We start from the raw sequence: 16,416 nt of genomic DNA on the forward strand, positions 1-16,416 counted from the left end.
TGAACAGTAAGATGAATGTTCAAATCTGTGTGGTCCACGGTTAATTCAGCTGTTAGGTAAAACATGAGAAACAACCAAAAGGGTAAACCATGTTGATACATTTACCTAATTAAAAGATGATCAAGGTTGAAATATGTGGTCCTTTTGTATACACTATTACCTCAAAAGACATTTGTTGCCAGCCCTAACGAAATTTTTTTCGTTTATAACTGTGACAATCCTCCCCATAATCATCTGAATACTTAATCTTCCCATGTTCACTATGCATCTCCTTACCATTGACTTTTGCAACTTTATTCGAGTGCCGAGATCTATGACTGGACTCTTCACACCGGTGCCTTACGCCATCACCAGAATAACTGTGTTCCAAGCTAGACCTAGAGCGACTGTGAGAATGTCGATCAGATTTTTTCTCATTATATTCCATTCTTTTTCTTTTGCTGCTTTCTTCTTTTGGTTGATAATGTTTCCGAGTAGATTCACGGCCATGCTGCTCTCCAAACTCATCATTACTTCTATAAGTTCTATGGAGCTTTTCTTTCCTGTCTTCCCTCGGCAGAATCCTGCTATCAAGAACATCTTTCTCTGAAGAAGATATATCTGATTGAGCTATCCTAAGATCTCTTACACACTCCGCATTACAAGCAGTTTTCCCTTGTCTATTACGATATGAGTAAGCGTTATCACCATCTGAATTCTCACGATTTCTATGCTTCCCTTCTGAACTCTTGGGAAACTCATCGCCAGAGTGATAAAGGCCCCTTTCCATTGAATCATGGTGGGTATTCACATTGCGGTCTCTATCAAAGATCCGTTCTCTGCAAAGTTGAAATTTAATTGATATAATATTTATATACCCTGAGAACATGCCTTTTAATAAGATGAGAAATAAGAAATTGATAAGAAAATAAGGGAAAAAATGGAGATTGAAGCCACTTTAGCAATAACCAGGAACTCGCAAGAAGAAAAAAAAAGATACGAAGGAAACTAAAAGAACAAGAGAGCTCAGCCAGCATAGAAATTCAATTTAAGGGTGAGAAGGGGTAGGGGGCATGTGAGGGGCAGCAAGGGATGATTAGCTAGCATCAAATATGATACTGAGATTTTGCAATTTTACAAAAATTCAAACAGGGTCAATATAAGAACCAACCATTAACCAACTAGCATTTATATTGCATCAAACTCCCTTTCAACCATAAAAATAAAAGTCAAGCATGCACATAACATATAATGAAGCAGACCGACCCCCCCCCCCCCCAAAAAAAAAAAAAAAAAAAAAAAAAACAATATTCATCTAGTCAACTATGGCTCCTCAACATACACAGCTATGTACAATACATTACAAGCAGTGAAAAGAGTTACCTTTCCAAATCTACACCATAATTCCTCTGCAAATATGCACAATCTTGATGCTCCAGATGATCTACATGTCTTGGTTGCTGAGCAAAATTTCCAACTTGTGGTGTTATGCCTCCCACATTCATATATCCACTGCGCCATTATCCATATGTCAGTCATCAAACATATGAGGAGAGTGGAGGGCAAGGGAAGCAAATGAATCAAGATGAATAATTGAAACACAAAGTATAAACTGATTGTTACAGATACAAGTTTTCACCAAATCAACCCAGGCAAGATAATCCGTTAACCCCTCTAATTTTGTCTCAGGATATAAAAACAACCCTCTCCCCTCTGTCACTGCAGTTTATTGGGTTCACATCTTCATGTTAAAATGACAGCTTTTTAATTCAAACCAAAGATCAGAAATATCATTACTCGGAAACAGCAGATCAAGTGCGAAGGTGGATCATTAGGCATACCAATAACATGCACTAATGTAAATGAATTTTAAGACATAGGTTATAAGGTGCCACTATTTCTGAGGATGAAAGCAGGCTACATAACCCATGACAAATAAATACCCCCACAGAATTCTAACTTTAAGTTATATGACTGATTGAAGGGCCTGAAACTGCACAAAGCTGACTAAATAAATTATCAATATTGATCAAAGAGTGAACACAGTGAAAGCCCAGGGTAATTTCTGAACAGAAGTTATTAAGTCAAGTCTGAGGAACAATCATGGCCATATCAGAGCCTTCTCAGAAGTTGGAAGCTATGACATGATGCCTTTAAAATACTCCATCCAAAATCAGACTGAACGAGCAAAGACATCGAATGAACTACAAGACAAAAAGACCAATGAATTTTGCTGGCATTTTGCATGCCTGTTGCACCACAAATTAGAATTTTAGAGGGAATAGAAATGGCATGTGGCAAAATCTTCGAATTTAGTAAGCCTCATACCTACATTAGGATTTTGAAAGTTGAATAATAGGATCATGTTCAACTTCTAGGAATCTTGTCAAAGGATCATTTATTTACTGAAAGAAAATAACTAATTAACTAATTATAAAAACTAAAAAAAAAAATCATTAATGAAGGTGTATCTCCCGTGGACTCTCAACGGTAATTCAACCATTATCTTCTTTTCAAAAGCGCAAGGTGTTCCAATGCTCCAGGGAAAAAATTAAAGGGATCTAGCACTAAGGTGTGAGGGTGAGAGGCTAAGGCATGACCAACAACTACATGAGGCGCATCTTTTTGCAAAACGTTGTATAGACAATTTTGACTACATTATTTGTACAAGAAACTCTTTTTCTTTACTCTTTCTCTCTCTCTTTTCCCTTTTTTTTTATTTTTTTTATTTTTTATTTTTCTTTTTTTCCCGAGGCCTTAAAGGATGGCTTTTAGAGAAAGAGGGGAGGGGGAAGAACCAAACAATTAAAAGTAAGATTTAAAAGAGTGATTGCACCACATAGTTGCACCTCAGATGTGGCACAATCACTTCTATTCCTAAAACAGTGAAGTAGTAAACTACACACACAATATCTAGCTTGCAGACATAAGCATGCAAATCATGTTACTATGCAATAAACCTTTCGAAAATACGAAGAAAAGCAGAAGTCATAGCTATACCTAACAACAGGATAGCCACCATACATTGATGGGGAGCAGGAAGGAAATGCAATCGGTGAAATGGGAGCTGTGTTGGTATTATAGAACATCATCCCAGGGCCTCCGTACATGTTAATATAGGGCCCAGAATAAGGTTGATTTCCTTGCCAATATGTTGGTGGATAGCCTGATACAGCCCCAGGATGTGAACCAACACCTAGATCACAAGATGAATAAGCAACCACAGAAAAGGCCAAGAATAAGTATGTATACAGTAGATATAACTAGTTACTAAATGACCAACAGAGTAGATAAATCAATCTACCACTCCAGCGGTTTGTGTTGTGGTTCACAGCACCCGGACAGTCTCTAATCAAATGATCCGGAGACCCACACATAAAGCATGTCCGAGGACCCTGAAATAGAGCAATAAGTCAACAATAAACAATTCCACTAAGTTCTCAATATGACATATAAAGTTAAAAACCAAGGGTAGCTAACTACAACTAAATTGATCAACCCATACGGCCATACAAGGTGTCATGGTGAGGTGTAGAGGGAGCGAATGCTATAAATGCAGTTGCCTCCCCTATATTATATATAAACTATCTGCGGGAAGAAGTAAACGAGGTATCATTTTCTAACTTTCATCACCCCCTTTACTGCTTTAATCATATGTGCTATTAATAGTGTCTCTTTATCAATGGTAGCCCCACCATATAATTCTTTCCTTGTACAGGAATCAGACAGATTGACCCATCTATCCATACATTTTTCATCCGTACTTCTCTGTTCAATCATCTAAGATTGTGTTTAAAAAACACTTGAACCCCTTATTCAGTAAGAAGAAAAAGAGAGAGAGAGAGAGAGAGATCTTCTTTCTTATGTCTACAAATGTTGGCACGGGGTACATATTCAGCTTAGCTCTTCTACGCCACAAGGGTTTTCCACAAGAACTCAGGAAATATGGTAAATCTCAGACTCAGCTTTGAATATCCATTAAAACCAAAAGTTCACAATTTTTCACCTATGGGCATGGCTCTCTATAGCAACAAGGAATGTCAGTAAATCGCTCTCTCTCTACCTTTACATTTATTTTTCTTTAGACCATGAATGGCAAAACTCCACCAGTGGGAAACCTGTTGTTAGTCCCAAGCCTGGATAAAGGAGGATTACGGTAGGCCAATGACAGCTAGTGTAAAACTTTGTCACATCACTTGACATGAGATTAAGGCGTTGAAGAAGAAGAAGAAGAAGAAGAAGAAGACACCTTCAACCCCCCCCCCCCCTCCCCCTCTTTTCAAAAAATAAAATCTTTCCAACGCATCATATTTATATTATAGGAAAGACCTTTCTACCATATGGAAAAAGCAATGCTTACAAATCTAATGTCAAATCAAGATCAACCAGGTTGGAAATAAAGCACCAGGTCAACCATTTCAAAGGTATGGCAGATTTTTATCAAAGGAAAATGTAATAATGTTAATCTCTATAGTAAGACTATTAGTATACCTGAACTTCAATGGAAATCCAAACATAAACATGGAAGTCCATAGCTAGATACTATGATAAGCCAACAGTAAATTGTACCGTTCTTCCGCTTAAGCAGCTAATAATAAAAACAAAAGTGCTATTCTCACACATCTTCTCACCAATATGCATGTAACTATCTCATTATGCTATTACTTTCATGATGTGAACGTCCACACAGAGGGAGTATAATTAATTGCAACATTTGTTACTTCATAGTCTTTAATCAATATGTTGCCCATCAACATCTTTATTTTATGAAATTCCAACACCTCAAGAATACAAGTTGAAACAGATCTAACAAAATCCCATAATTTTTCCTATACTCTGATGAGAACTTGTGGTCAAAGTTTGTGAAGTTTGACCTTTAAAAGACAATTGTGCAATAATTCTAAATAGGAGTAATGTAGGCTCTATTTGTTTTGGACGAAAGTGTTTTCAAGGAAAACTCTTTTCCTACTTTCCTCTTTTTGGCTTGAACCAGATGAAAAAAAAAAAAGGAAAAGTTGGAGAAAAAGTTTATTTTACCACTAATACAAACCATATTCCACCAAATTAGAGGAGATGCTGCAATTTCTGTCAAGAAATAAAGCACGGGAAGTCAGACAGTGGCAGCTTCTTGCTTACAAACTAGGTGGGGTTGAAATGATGGTAGTCGAGAGTATTCCAAACAACCAAACAAAGGAAAATAGGATAATGTTGCTCATGACAAACTGTTTTCAGTTGAGGAAACAATCTGAGCCTTAAGAAAATTTAGTAGACCCAGCACTTACCTTGTTTGGTCGTCTAGGATCTGTGAAATTCCTTTCTCCACCTGAAAGTGTGACATCATTACAATATTAAGATCGGAAGCTTTAATCAATTAGATCTTCAATATGGAGTACTAAATTGGAAATATGTTGACGACAAATATTATACCTCCAGTAATGGCATGCACTCCCTCCCCTATCTTGGAGCAAGAAACTACAGGCAACAAACAATATTTTTCAGATAGAGCAATGTTACGAACATCTTAACAAAAAACATGAGAGCATATTGCAAAAATATATTTACTTTTCACAATTTTGAACAAATACCATACAGAAAAGGAAAGTAGATAATGACCTCACCTTCTTCATTAGTTTTAGCTATATTTTGCGGCTCATTTTCCCCTTCGAATTCGCTCAAATCTTCTAATGTACCAGGAGTTTCAGCAGGATGAGCACAATCATGTAGTTTACTAGACTTTTTCTGGATTGCATATTTCCCAGTTACAGGTTGGTTCATTTGCAAACGCTTTTGTGGAACAGTTGTAGCATAAGAAATGTCCTTTACTTGAATTCCAGATTCACCGTCTGCAGAGTAATTGTTAAATGATTACCCAAAGCTTGCACATTGTAAATGTAAATAAGCTCCTCCACACTACATTGAGAAACCAAATTTATTAAGCAACATCTTCTTAGAAGTATGTTGATGTATAGAATACCAGGTGCATATCTATGAAGCACGTCTTTTGAGCCATTCAATAAGAGTTGAGATTCAAGAAAACGCTCAATTGCTTGTGTAAGTGATACATTTGGCAGTAAATCATTAGGTTTGCACTTGGTGGAAGAACACATGGGACATTTTGCATTCTCAGACAACGCTGCACGAATACCTGTTAATGAAATTCAAAGCAGATAAGTGACGAGATGAACAGAAATTATCAAGAGACAAGCAAACATTTAAAAAGCTAACACTTGCTTTTCACGCTTTAATACACAGTTCCAGGTACACACACACACACACATTTCCTCATCCCCTTCCCTGTTCCCTCCCACCCCGCCTCCTTTGCTGTGTCACTGTGTGTGTGTGTGTGCGTGTGTGTGTGTGTGTGTGTGTGTGTGAAATAAATACTAGTACACAATTATATTGGTAGAAAAACCAGATGACAATCTCAACAACACATTTAGATAACAAATAGCTAGGATCAAAACCCCCATACAAAGGCACCCTAACCAAAATAAAGAAAAAAGAAAAAAACTTCCAGCACCAAAATGAAGCCAAGCTGGGGAAAATAAAAAAGTTAGGGAAGGAAAGATGATGTAATGCATGTATTGACAAAGTGCTGAAAATAGGCCCAACTTTTTAAAAAAGTTACAAGATAAGAAGTGATGGACTAAAGACAACAGAAATAAACAATTAGCCATCAGCTATTATTATTTGGCTTTGGATTAAAACTGAATTAGGCCCTATAAAGTTCACCTTAAATAAAACAGATTCAGTACAAATAAGTTCTAATCGGCAAATTAGTTCTAAAAAGTAAAACTGAATTAACAATTATTATTTGGCATTGGATTAAAACTGAAAGAGGCCCTATAAAATTTACCGTAATTAAAACAGATTCAGTACAAATAAGTTTTAATCGGCAAATAATAGTGTTCTAAAAAGTAAAAATCTGTTGCATTCGGTAAAATTTAGTTATAATCAGTATATTTCATTTTTAATCAGTAATTATTAGTAATCATATGCAGTAACAAGCAATAGTAAGTCAATAAAAATCAGTTCTAATTAGTAAAAATAAGTTTCCCAACCAGTAATATTCATTTTAACATCAGTAATAACACTTAATCCCATCAATTCTCATTAATTGTGAAGTCATGGGCCCGTTGTCAGTAGTTGCTATCAGGATCACAGGTCAAAAGAATACATTCTCTGCTATCACAGGGGTAAGGCCGCATACTTTCCCTCACCACACATTGAGTGGGCATGTCTTCATATAAAGATTAGTCATACAAGTCAGGTTTTCTGCAGTTATCCAAGGTCACAACTGTTATCATTCTATACCATTCTGGGCATCTTGCATAAAATTTTGCTATTGAAATCACATACAGCAGCAGTTGGAGGATCAGGGGAGACAATGCAAAATGCAATCAGGTATTTTTCAACTTATTGTTTATTCCAAAATTAACAAATTTGCTAAAACGATGTGAATTTCCATACTACGATGTCTGCTGTATTTGTCAAAATACATTAAACCTAGAATTTGTTGAGCTAACGCTATAAACCATTCCTTGAATTGAATAGTTCACATAAGAAACATAAACAGCAGGGTGCAAGTTTCCAATCATATGTCAATCTATCCAGAGGGAAGGAGATGGTTGAAACGTAGAAATATACAGCAAAAGACTTGTCAATGTCCCATTATCACACTCTAGAATTCAGATTTTGACAACACTTGTATTCAATCATTTAAACGTTTTTTATTTTTTTTGAGAAGACAATCATTTGAACTTTTCACGTTCACCTGAGCATATTTCAGATGTCCGGAGATTCATAGCTATACAATTGTACATTCCACCATCAGTTTTATAAGCAATACATAATATCTGAACTTTGGTACTAATATATGCCAGGTGGTGCAATACATTACAAAGTTGCTAATTGAGCATAGGCAATAATAGCAGAGCATGTGCATTAAAGTTAACTAGCAAAGCTACCAAGTCACACATATTTGCAGATGTGACAACCCATCAAAAAATCTTTTTGTATGAAAACGTGAGCTTAAGTGAATCATAAACAGGTACACATACTTACATTTTCCACAGAAGCTGTGTTGACAACATGGTATCATGACAGCCTCTTTAAAAAAGGTTCTGCAAAGCGAACATTTCAACTCTGATGGCATATCACAGTTCTCCATGGCTAAATGTTTTGCATGATGTGCTCTTCACAAAATCAAAGTCAAATAAAATACCAGATTCAGATATCACTCATCATAAACTCGACAATATTCAAGTCCGGTAACACCTCTATAAAAATTTACCTCTTCAACTCTGTTTGTTCCTCAATTTTGGGCTTAGGCATAACTAGGGTACTTCCCTCATTTGCACTGGAACCTGACAAGAAGAACAAGTTTCATGAATTACAGATATAACAACCTTCTTCAGTAAAACAGAGAACAGTAAGCTTTTTTTACCTTTTGGAGTCAACTGACCAGGGAGAGCTGTCTCAAGCTTTTGGCATTTCACTAGAACTTCCTGAGAGCATCTGTATCAATCACATAAAAAAAGATTGTTCTCAAACAGATGAACTTTAACTTAATGCACCACTGGACTGCCTAAAGGAAATGGGCATCTCAAAATGTAACAAAACAAGGCAGATGTTTGATCGCACAAACAGTTGCCACCTTATCAATCATGCAAGATTGCAAGCAAGGCACCTAATCTATCAGGAAAAAAAAAAAAAAAAAAAAGCAACACTAACTGGACCACAATAGACACACATCCTCAACGAACAAAGCTGGGACTTGTTTTATTTAATAGTGATGTTGGAGCAAGACAGTCCAATATAAATTATTCTGCTAATCTTTTTAATAATTGGATTTGACTAATTCTATGACGAGGGGTACAGTGGATTATGGGGTTAACTACTAGTTTTAGATTACGTATTCAATATCTTTTGGATTTGGTGAACGGGAGCAAAATTGAATTTTCAACATTTGGAAAATTAGAACTATAGCCGCACGACGGCACAAACTAATGACTAGGCATAATTATCATGATTTTGCTAGACATTGTGCTATTAACTCAGCTAGCTAATTAGGTTACCAGTATAGAGTTTTATTAGCATTTGAATTCTTTCTTTGGGTTGGACGAGTTGATAGCTGGCAAGTGTGATGAATTTAATAATTTACATAAACACTGTCACGAAATGAAATAATTTGTTTCAGTAGCTTAGAAATTTGTTACAACCAGGCCACATCGCAACGATACGGATAAAACTTCATTCCATGTTTGCAAGTACTCCAATAAAGAAATAGATTAATTCACCAACACACTTGTAAAATCCTTAATGATAATCCCAATAAAGTATCATTATGTTTTAAGATGCGAGTATAGCAATAATTACACCATTAATATCAGCAACCAAGGATTCTATTCAAATACTTCCCCCCCCCCTCTCTCTCTCTCTCTCTCTCTCTCTTTACACAGAGGTGTGGATGGTATCGTATAGGAACATACCTTGTAGCCATGTAATCTTTCTTCCCATTGTTGTTCAATAGCAGTTCTCCGGTGTCAGATAAGTTTGTGCAAGGAGGTGGACACAAGTCAACTCCAAAATCATCGAGGTTGTTTAATTCAACATCCTGCAACATACCAATAAATAATTCACACACAAAAATTAGATGCTTAACTGAACCTTTTGAAAATCAACAGGAACTTTTCCATATAACATGTTATGTACAGCTGAAATAACAAAGAATTGTGAAGAAATCATCTTTGGGAAATATATTATTTTAGCAGATGAAATACATATTCTCAATTAGTCAAAAAATACACCTAGTAATAAACTAGGTTCAACTTCTTACAAAAGTGCAAGTTTACGATCACATGTTAATAAACTGTGGACCGATAGATATGTTTCTTCTTCAAACCGGGTGAGAATTATTTTCTTGACTAGTCAGAAACACAAATCCACTTACAACATTTTTCTTTTTTCCCCATGAAAAAAACACGCGTTCAAGATTATATATATAGTGGACAATTAACTGTGGGCCATATCACATGTTTTTCACCTTATGCATCCATTGAAAGTAAGAATAGGAAGTACACTTCCTACGGATGTTCAACATGATTAACAAGCTGTCTATTGATTTATAAATATCTAAATAACGATACCATTCAGTGGTTTCCCATGCTTCTATAACAAACAAAAATATCATATATAAAAATGTTGGACCACAAAATCACGCCATCTTAAGATCCAAACCACAACCCTAATAATTATAAACTACAGTGTTATGCATACTAAATTACTAACAAGATATATATATGGTGTCAAAAAAAAAAAAAAAAAAAAAAATATATATGTATATATATATAATATAAATGTGCTAGTTTCATCTAACTGTTTTATAATGGAATCAAATTCGCCTAACACCTGTATCATGATGAATAACAGTTTGATGAAGTCTCACAGCTGACTTGAACTTACAATTTGAACAGCATAAGAACAGGTATGAAGTAAATGAACACGATAATCAATAACAACATACCACAGAAGGGGGATCAATGACACCTAGGTCACCTACACATTTGCCATCCTTAACACCAAAGCATCCTGGTGAGGTATCAGAATCCCTGCAAACACTTGTGCATGTGAAATACTGAAAATACACACACACTAACATGTATTAACAAGTTTAAAAAAATGCTTAGTAATCAATTCCATAGAAGCATAGTAAAGTGGTGATGTAAATTGATAATCAATTCACTGTAGTTACCTATTCTACCTAAACTGGTGGCTAACTTTCAGCAGCACAAACAAAAAGTTCACACTTTTGGAATAAAAGAGTAATGACAGCATGGTGGCATCTAGAAAATGTTATTGAAAATTTATTTTTTAGCAAAAAAAATATTAATGTTCATCTAACATTTGCATACAATACAGAGAAAAAAAAAAAGTACACACTTTCTTTTTCTCCAGTTCAACTCATGGTTAATGACATGTCATTGTACAAAAAATCTGAATACTTTCACTTCGAGAAGTATGCAATACCCTTTCCCCTTAATTTCTTTCCCCTTTCAAAGGGAGGATATAAATTATCATTCTCCGTTGTGTCTGCCTCTTCCATTTCACAAAACATAGGTAATACCAATAAAGTGTTGTCCACCTTTGCATTCATATCTTTCATACTTGGGTAAAGAACACCACGGTCCAAAATAGACGTGATAATTGAAACCAGAGTACCAATTTCTATTCAATGGTTAATTAAGTTGCGGCTCAAAGAATAGCAATCATTCTACCAAACGTAAAGACAAAAGTCTGGATTAAATATTAATTTTTTTAAAATTCAGGTCCGTGTACTTCGATGATCCACAAGAGTTCATAATTATAAGTAGCCCATGTACGAAGTCTAAACCCTAACTTTAGCAAAGGGTAAGATCACCAACATCTCAATTTTAAAAGGCAAAAAGCAAGTCTGTACAAAATGCTTCTGGACTAATGTTGTCATAGGAGCATTATTACAAATCTTATGTAACCCCATCCATATAAACTAAATTATAGAGCCTGACCCTGTTCAAAAGCCTCTTCGAATAATTAAAAAAAAAAATCTCCAAATGGAAAATCTTCCCAAAGAATCAATCAGAAGATCTAACTGATTTTGTCTTCATATGCAGATAAGGACATGATAGAAGCCAAGTGTATACTCCAACCATTTTCTCACAGTTCAACTCTTCATAGATTCAGGATCCTACCTTCTAGTAAACAAAAACTTTAGTCTATACTGCAGTTAAAGATGGCTGACTAATAATAGCCTGCACTAATCCTGATTGTCAGAAGATCATTTAAACATTCATGAAATTTCCACTTGGCATATCAAGTTATGCAATACAGACAATCTAGTCTTGGAATGAAAACTCAGTATGGAGCATCAGTTGTTTACCAAATGAATTCGAAGGTGAAATGTTGAACCATGGCATATAAGTGTTGTTACTTTTTATAAATGAGATAGAATAAGGGAAAAAAAAAAAAATTAGGAATAACATAAACAATCCACTCTCAATGCACCTATAAGGCTATAAGTTCCCAGGCTTCATCCTTGCCCTAGCACACAGTTCAGTTCTTAAGTAAGCACTCTCAATATCTAATTAAATTATTTTACTTGTGAGACAAGTTTTTTTTGGTTGACGAAGGCCTAGTGGACACAACTAAACTGATGTAAGCACAAGGTTTTCAGCCATATAAGAAGCAAATAAGGAACATGATAGCATAGATACTCTACAATGAATTTTCACCTACCATACCAAACTTGCCAAGTGTTTATCACATCAAGCTAAATTATTAGACACATTAATCTATAATGCACTTATTAGCTTTCAAATATTAAAGGGTCCACATATGTTCACATGGAATTTTTGTGAACTTTTAAAAGAGCTTTCCAATATAAAAGGGTCAAGGTAAATTTTCAATATTAAACTCTTAACTCATTAGGGCTAGATACAAATTCCAATACACTCCAGGTACATGCAACTACGCAAGTCACAAGTCTATGATAAGTTTCCAAGTTCATCCTTAGCTAGTTAATGCAGAACTCGACAATACACGTGGAATAATTGAATCCTAATCAATGCTAAGGGATCCATGCAAATTACATCTTCATATGGTCTACTACAGAAAGCTGCACTAATCAATACTACATGTGGAGTATCTAATGAATTCCTAAACAGCCTTCCAATGTTAAAAGATGTGATCTAAATACAAAAATGAACACTCTATACCAAATTCATACCGATCTTCATCTTAGCATACTAAATCCGTTTTGAAGTATTGAATTCATCTAAAGCAGTCAATGCAAATTTTGGTAGTAAACCACACAAGGTATTCAGTAAATTATTCAAATAAGCTTCCAAATATGAAACATTCAAACAAAACAGTATCATGCTATTTCATCAAAAGACATAGCTATAGTAACATCTATAAATCTGATTCATGCACGTACACATGTATTCACCTGGATCAATCCAGGAGCACGAACTCAACCTAAACATGTATTAGCCATATTAGCCATAAACATCAAGGTGTGCAAATTCAGCATAAAGTATTATGTTCAGCTTCATTTATATACCATAAAGCGGCCGTGCACAAAGACCTAAACGATAACATAACTCGAACAATCCCGCTGTACAATCTCACCAGTAACATAACATAAACTTATTCGAACAGCAATTCATTCAACCGCCTTAAAATAGGACCAAATATAAGGAAATTTGAAGCAAATTAATCAAAATTTCACCTGAGAGGAGAGGATTTCGCAGGCACTCGCTTAATAATCACGCTTGAACCGCTAGGAATTCTAATGCTTTCATCCTTATACTCTGAATTCAACACAAACAATAATCAGTAAATCAAAATCTCATATTAAAATTGCATGATTAATCGAATTATTAGATAAACAAATTCAATCATAAAAATTGAATAAAATTGATAAACAAATTCAATCAAAAACATTGAATAAAATTGAAAAACCTTGGCCAGAAAGAAAATCAGAGAAAACGAGGTCGGAATCTTGACAAAGATTGAGGTGCTTCTTCAAAACGATTTTTGATTTGAGATCGCGAATTGAAATTGATGATTGTTCTCCAATATCAACAGAATCGAAAGTAGCAGAACTTCTGAATTTGAATCGAACACTAGCCATTGCAGATTTGAAGAACGAAGACGAAGTTTATCATATGATGCTATGGAAGAAATAGAGAGAGAGTGAGAGAGAAAAGAGAGGAAAATTGGGGGCGAAATTGCTGACAAGTGTGATTATTTGCAGTACTTGTGTTCGTATAAATATGTTCTGTTTGCGTGGGTTGGTATAAAGTATTGTACTAATAGTATAATCTACTTGATGAGTTGATGTAAAAATCTCGATTGATTATGGGCTTGGAGGCTTTGGATGCAACTAGGGATGTCAATGGGGCGGGGCGGGGCGGGGCGGGGCGGATGTTGACCTTCCCATCCCCATCCCCACCTAACATTTTCATACCCATCCCCATCCCCGCGGCGGGTCTAATATTCATCCCCATCCCCGCCCCGGCGGGTACAACTCCAAAACCATCCCCGCCCCACCCCCCCACTTGGATATCCATCCCCGCCTAATCCCCACCAAATACCCGCCTAATCCCCACCCAAGACCCACCAAATTTCCGTGTCTCAAATACACAATCCTACATAATTAATACGGATTATAATATTAAAAAAAAATTCTTAATATTACATACATTTTTGTTTATAATATAAGTGTAGTACAAATATTATAATTAATATTTACTTCACGTAATTATTTTATAAAATAATATAAAAGTATATAGATGTGGGTATGAGGTGGAGATGGGGCGGGTACGAAGTGGGGCGGGTGGGGCGGGGCGGGGATGGGGCGGGTACAACTTAAAATCCACCCCCGCCCCATCACCCATGGCGGGTATCGTTTTCATCCCCATCCCCGCCCCACCACCCGCCAAACCGAGACCCATCCCCGCCCCACTGGGGCGGGGATGGGGCGGGTCTCCTACTTGACCCGCCCCACTGACATCCCTAGATGCAACCCAATTTGCGTTGTGCATCTCTGTCTCAGGATACAACATACTCCCATAAGATGTGCCATTGAAATAGTGGTTGAAGTCAAAGTATAATAAACATGAGGTTATAGGTTCGATCATTAATGCTAACAATTCATTATTTTTACAAAAGAAGAATGTGGTTTGGTGGTTGAGTTGGGAAAAAAGCTAACTCTTGGTCATTAGTTCCAGTCCTAAGCCTAACATTTGCACAGCTTTTTATTAAACAAATCTTGTCACGTTGGTAAAAGAGTGATGTATCTTTGCATGAGAGCTAGGATCAAATCCTATTCATAACATTTTAGAACTGGCTTCAAAAATTTTTGCAGAGATAGATAAAACTCTCTAAAAACTCTCTCTATGGAGAACCAGCCACCGCAACCAAATTTGCCGAAGGTGCTTGATCAACTTGCTCGCTCTAATAAAAAACCAAATTAGAGCGAGCAAGTTGATCAAGAATGACACTAGAAAGAACCGGGAAATGGAGTTGGAGATGCAAGATAACAATCCGAATCCACAACAGAATCCGAGACCGATGAGAATCAGTCAAGAAGGAACTATGAATTTAGGTACGACGACATCTCCAAAGTCGTTCCGCGATCTTCTCAGAGACACTCAAATGGACCCTGGCTGGCAGGGACTCACCAGAACTGGGAAGATGATGATGATGTGTCGGATGATGACATAGCACCGGAAGATATTAAGGATTATGAGCGATGCCCTGTTATTCTCTTAACCAAAGAGGAGAAGAAAGCAATTCGCAAGCCATGGAGAAATACTCTAATTATTCGAATGTTTGATGGCAGCCTAGGGTATATGGGATTGATGAAGAGATTGAAGAGAAAATGGCAGTTAGAGGGGGGAATGTCCCTTACTAACATTGGATATAAGTATTTCATTGGTTTAATAACCAAGATGATTACAACTATGTCTTAACTCAAGGTCCTTGGTTAATTGATGACAAATACCTCACAATCCAGAAGTGGACACCTAATTTCATCCCGGAAGAAGCCTTTTTAAAAGTCCTTACAGCATGGGTGAGAATTCCTAATTTGTCTGTGGAATACTTTGATAAGGATTTCCTCAAGAAAATTGGTGCAAAAATAGGGAAGGTAATTCGAGTGACTAAATCAACTTCCTATGCAGAGAGAGGGCAATTTACTCGACTGAGTGTTGAAATTGATTTATCTAAACCATTACTCTCTAAGTTCTGGCTAAAAGGGAAAATCTGGCGCATTCAATATGAAGGAATCAAGCTCATATGCTATAAGTGTGGTAAGCTTGGTCATGTGGAGGAACAATGTGCATCAACTAATGCTAATGATGAAATGATCGTTAATGAAGGTAATGATCATATTAATAACACTCCAAAGGAGAAAATTATTATCCCAGATCAAAAGCCAGAAGAACAACATGATTATGTATCATGGATGCTTGTCAAAAAACCGACGAGGAAACGGAACCCTAGACCGGAGAAACCAGCTAATGGAAATGCCGGGAAAGATGTTAATCAGGGCAAGAATCAAAATGGAGGGCTATTTCAAAATTCAAAACAGAATAACACATGGGATTCGGGTTCAAGATTTGGGGCACTAATGGTGGAGGAAATCCAGGAAATTAACCAAATTAAAGATATTAATTTGGAAGATCTCCAATCTGATGAGATGGCAGTTGGCAATAAAGAATATCTTTCAAATAATTCTGGTGGTGGAGAGATAGCAATTAACTAGGGGGATAAGTCTCAAAAAGATTCTCAAGTGATAAATTTCCATCCAGGAAATAATAAACAAGGCAATAAAAATCCCCAACAAAAGAAATATGGTAACTTTACTGGGCCCAATAATTACCAACAGAAGAA

General features: G+C 36.2%; 1 protein-coding gene across 1 annotated transcript; it reads right to left on the bottom strand.

Moving 5' to 3' along the window:
* On the bottom strand, nucleotides 1-13,786 carry LOC110710359 (E3 ubiquitin ligase PARAQUAT TOLERANCE 3-like). The gene is made up of 15 exons (XM_021888645.1): nucleotides 13,480-13,786; nucleotides 13,247-13,328; nucleotides 10,505-10,589; nucleotides 9,471-9,595; nucleotides 8,426-8,496; nucleotides 8,273-8,345; nucleotides 8,044-8,174; nucleotides 5,954-6,124; nucleotides 5,598-5,822; nucleotides 5,407-5,451; nucleotides 5,262-5,302; nucleotides 3,284-3,374; nucleotides 2,980-3,175; nucleotides 1,363-1,491; nucleotides 1-818 (listed from the first exon to the last, which is right to left on the bottom strand). Exons 1-15 carry the CDS (start codon nucleotides 13,649-13,651, stop codon nucleotides 185-187), a joined length of 2,271 nt encoding a protein of 756 aa, XP_021744337.1. The 5' UTR covers nucleotides 13,652-13,786; the 3' UTR covers nucleotides 1-184.
* Between the last annotated feature and the right edge of the window lie 2,630 nt (nucleotides 13,787-16,416).

The sequence above is a fragment of the Chenopodium quinoa genome, unplaced genomic scaffold (genome assembly GCF_001683475.1).
Source record: "Chenopodium quinoa cultivar QQ74 unplaced genomic scaffold, ASM168347v1, whole genome shotgun sequence".
In the NCBI taxonomy this organism is placed as follows: Eukaryota; Viridiplantae; Streptophyta; class Magnoliopsida; order Caryophyllales; family Amaranthaceae; genus Chenopodium; species Chenopodium quinoa.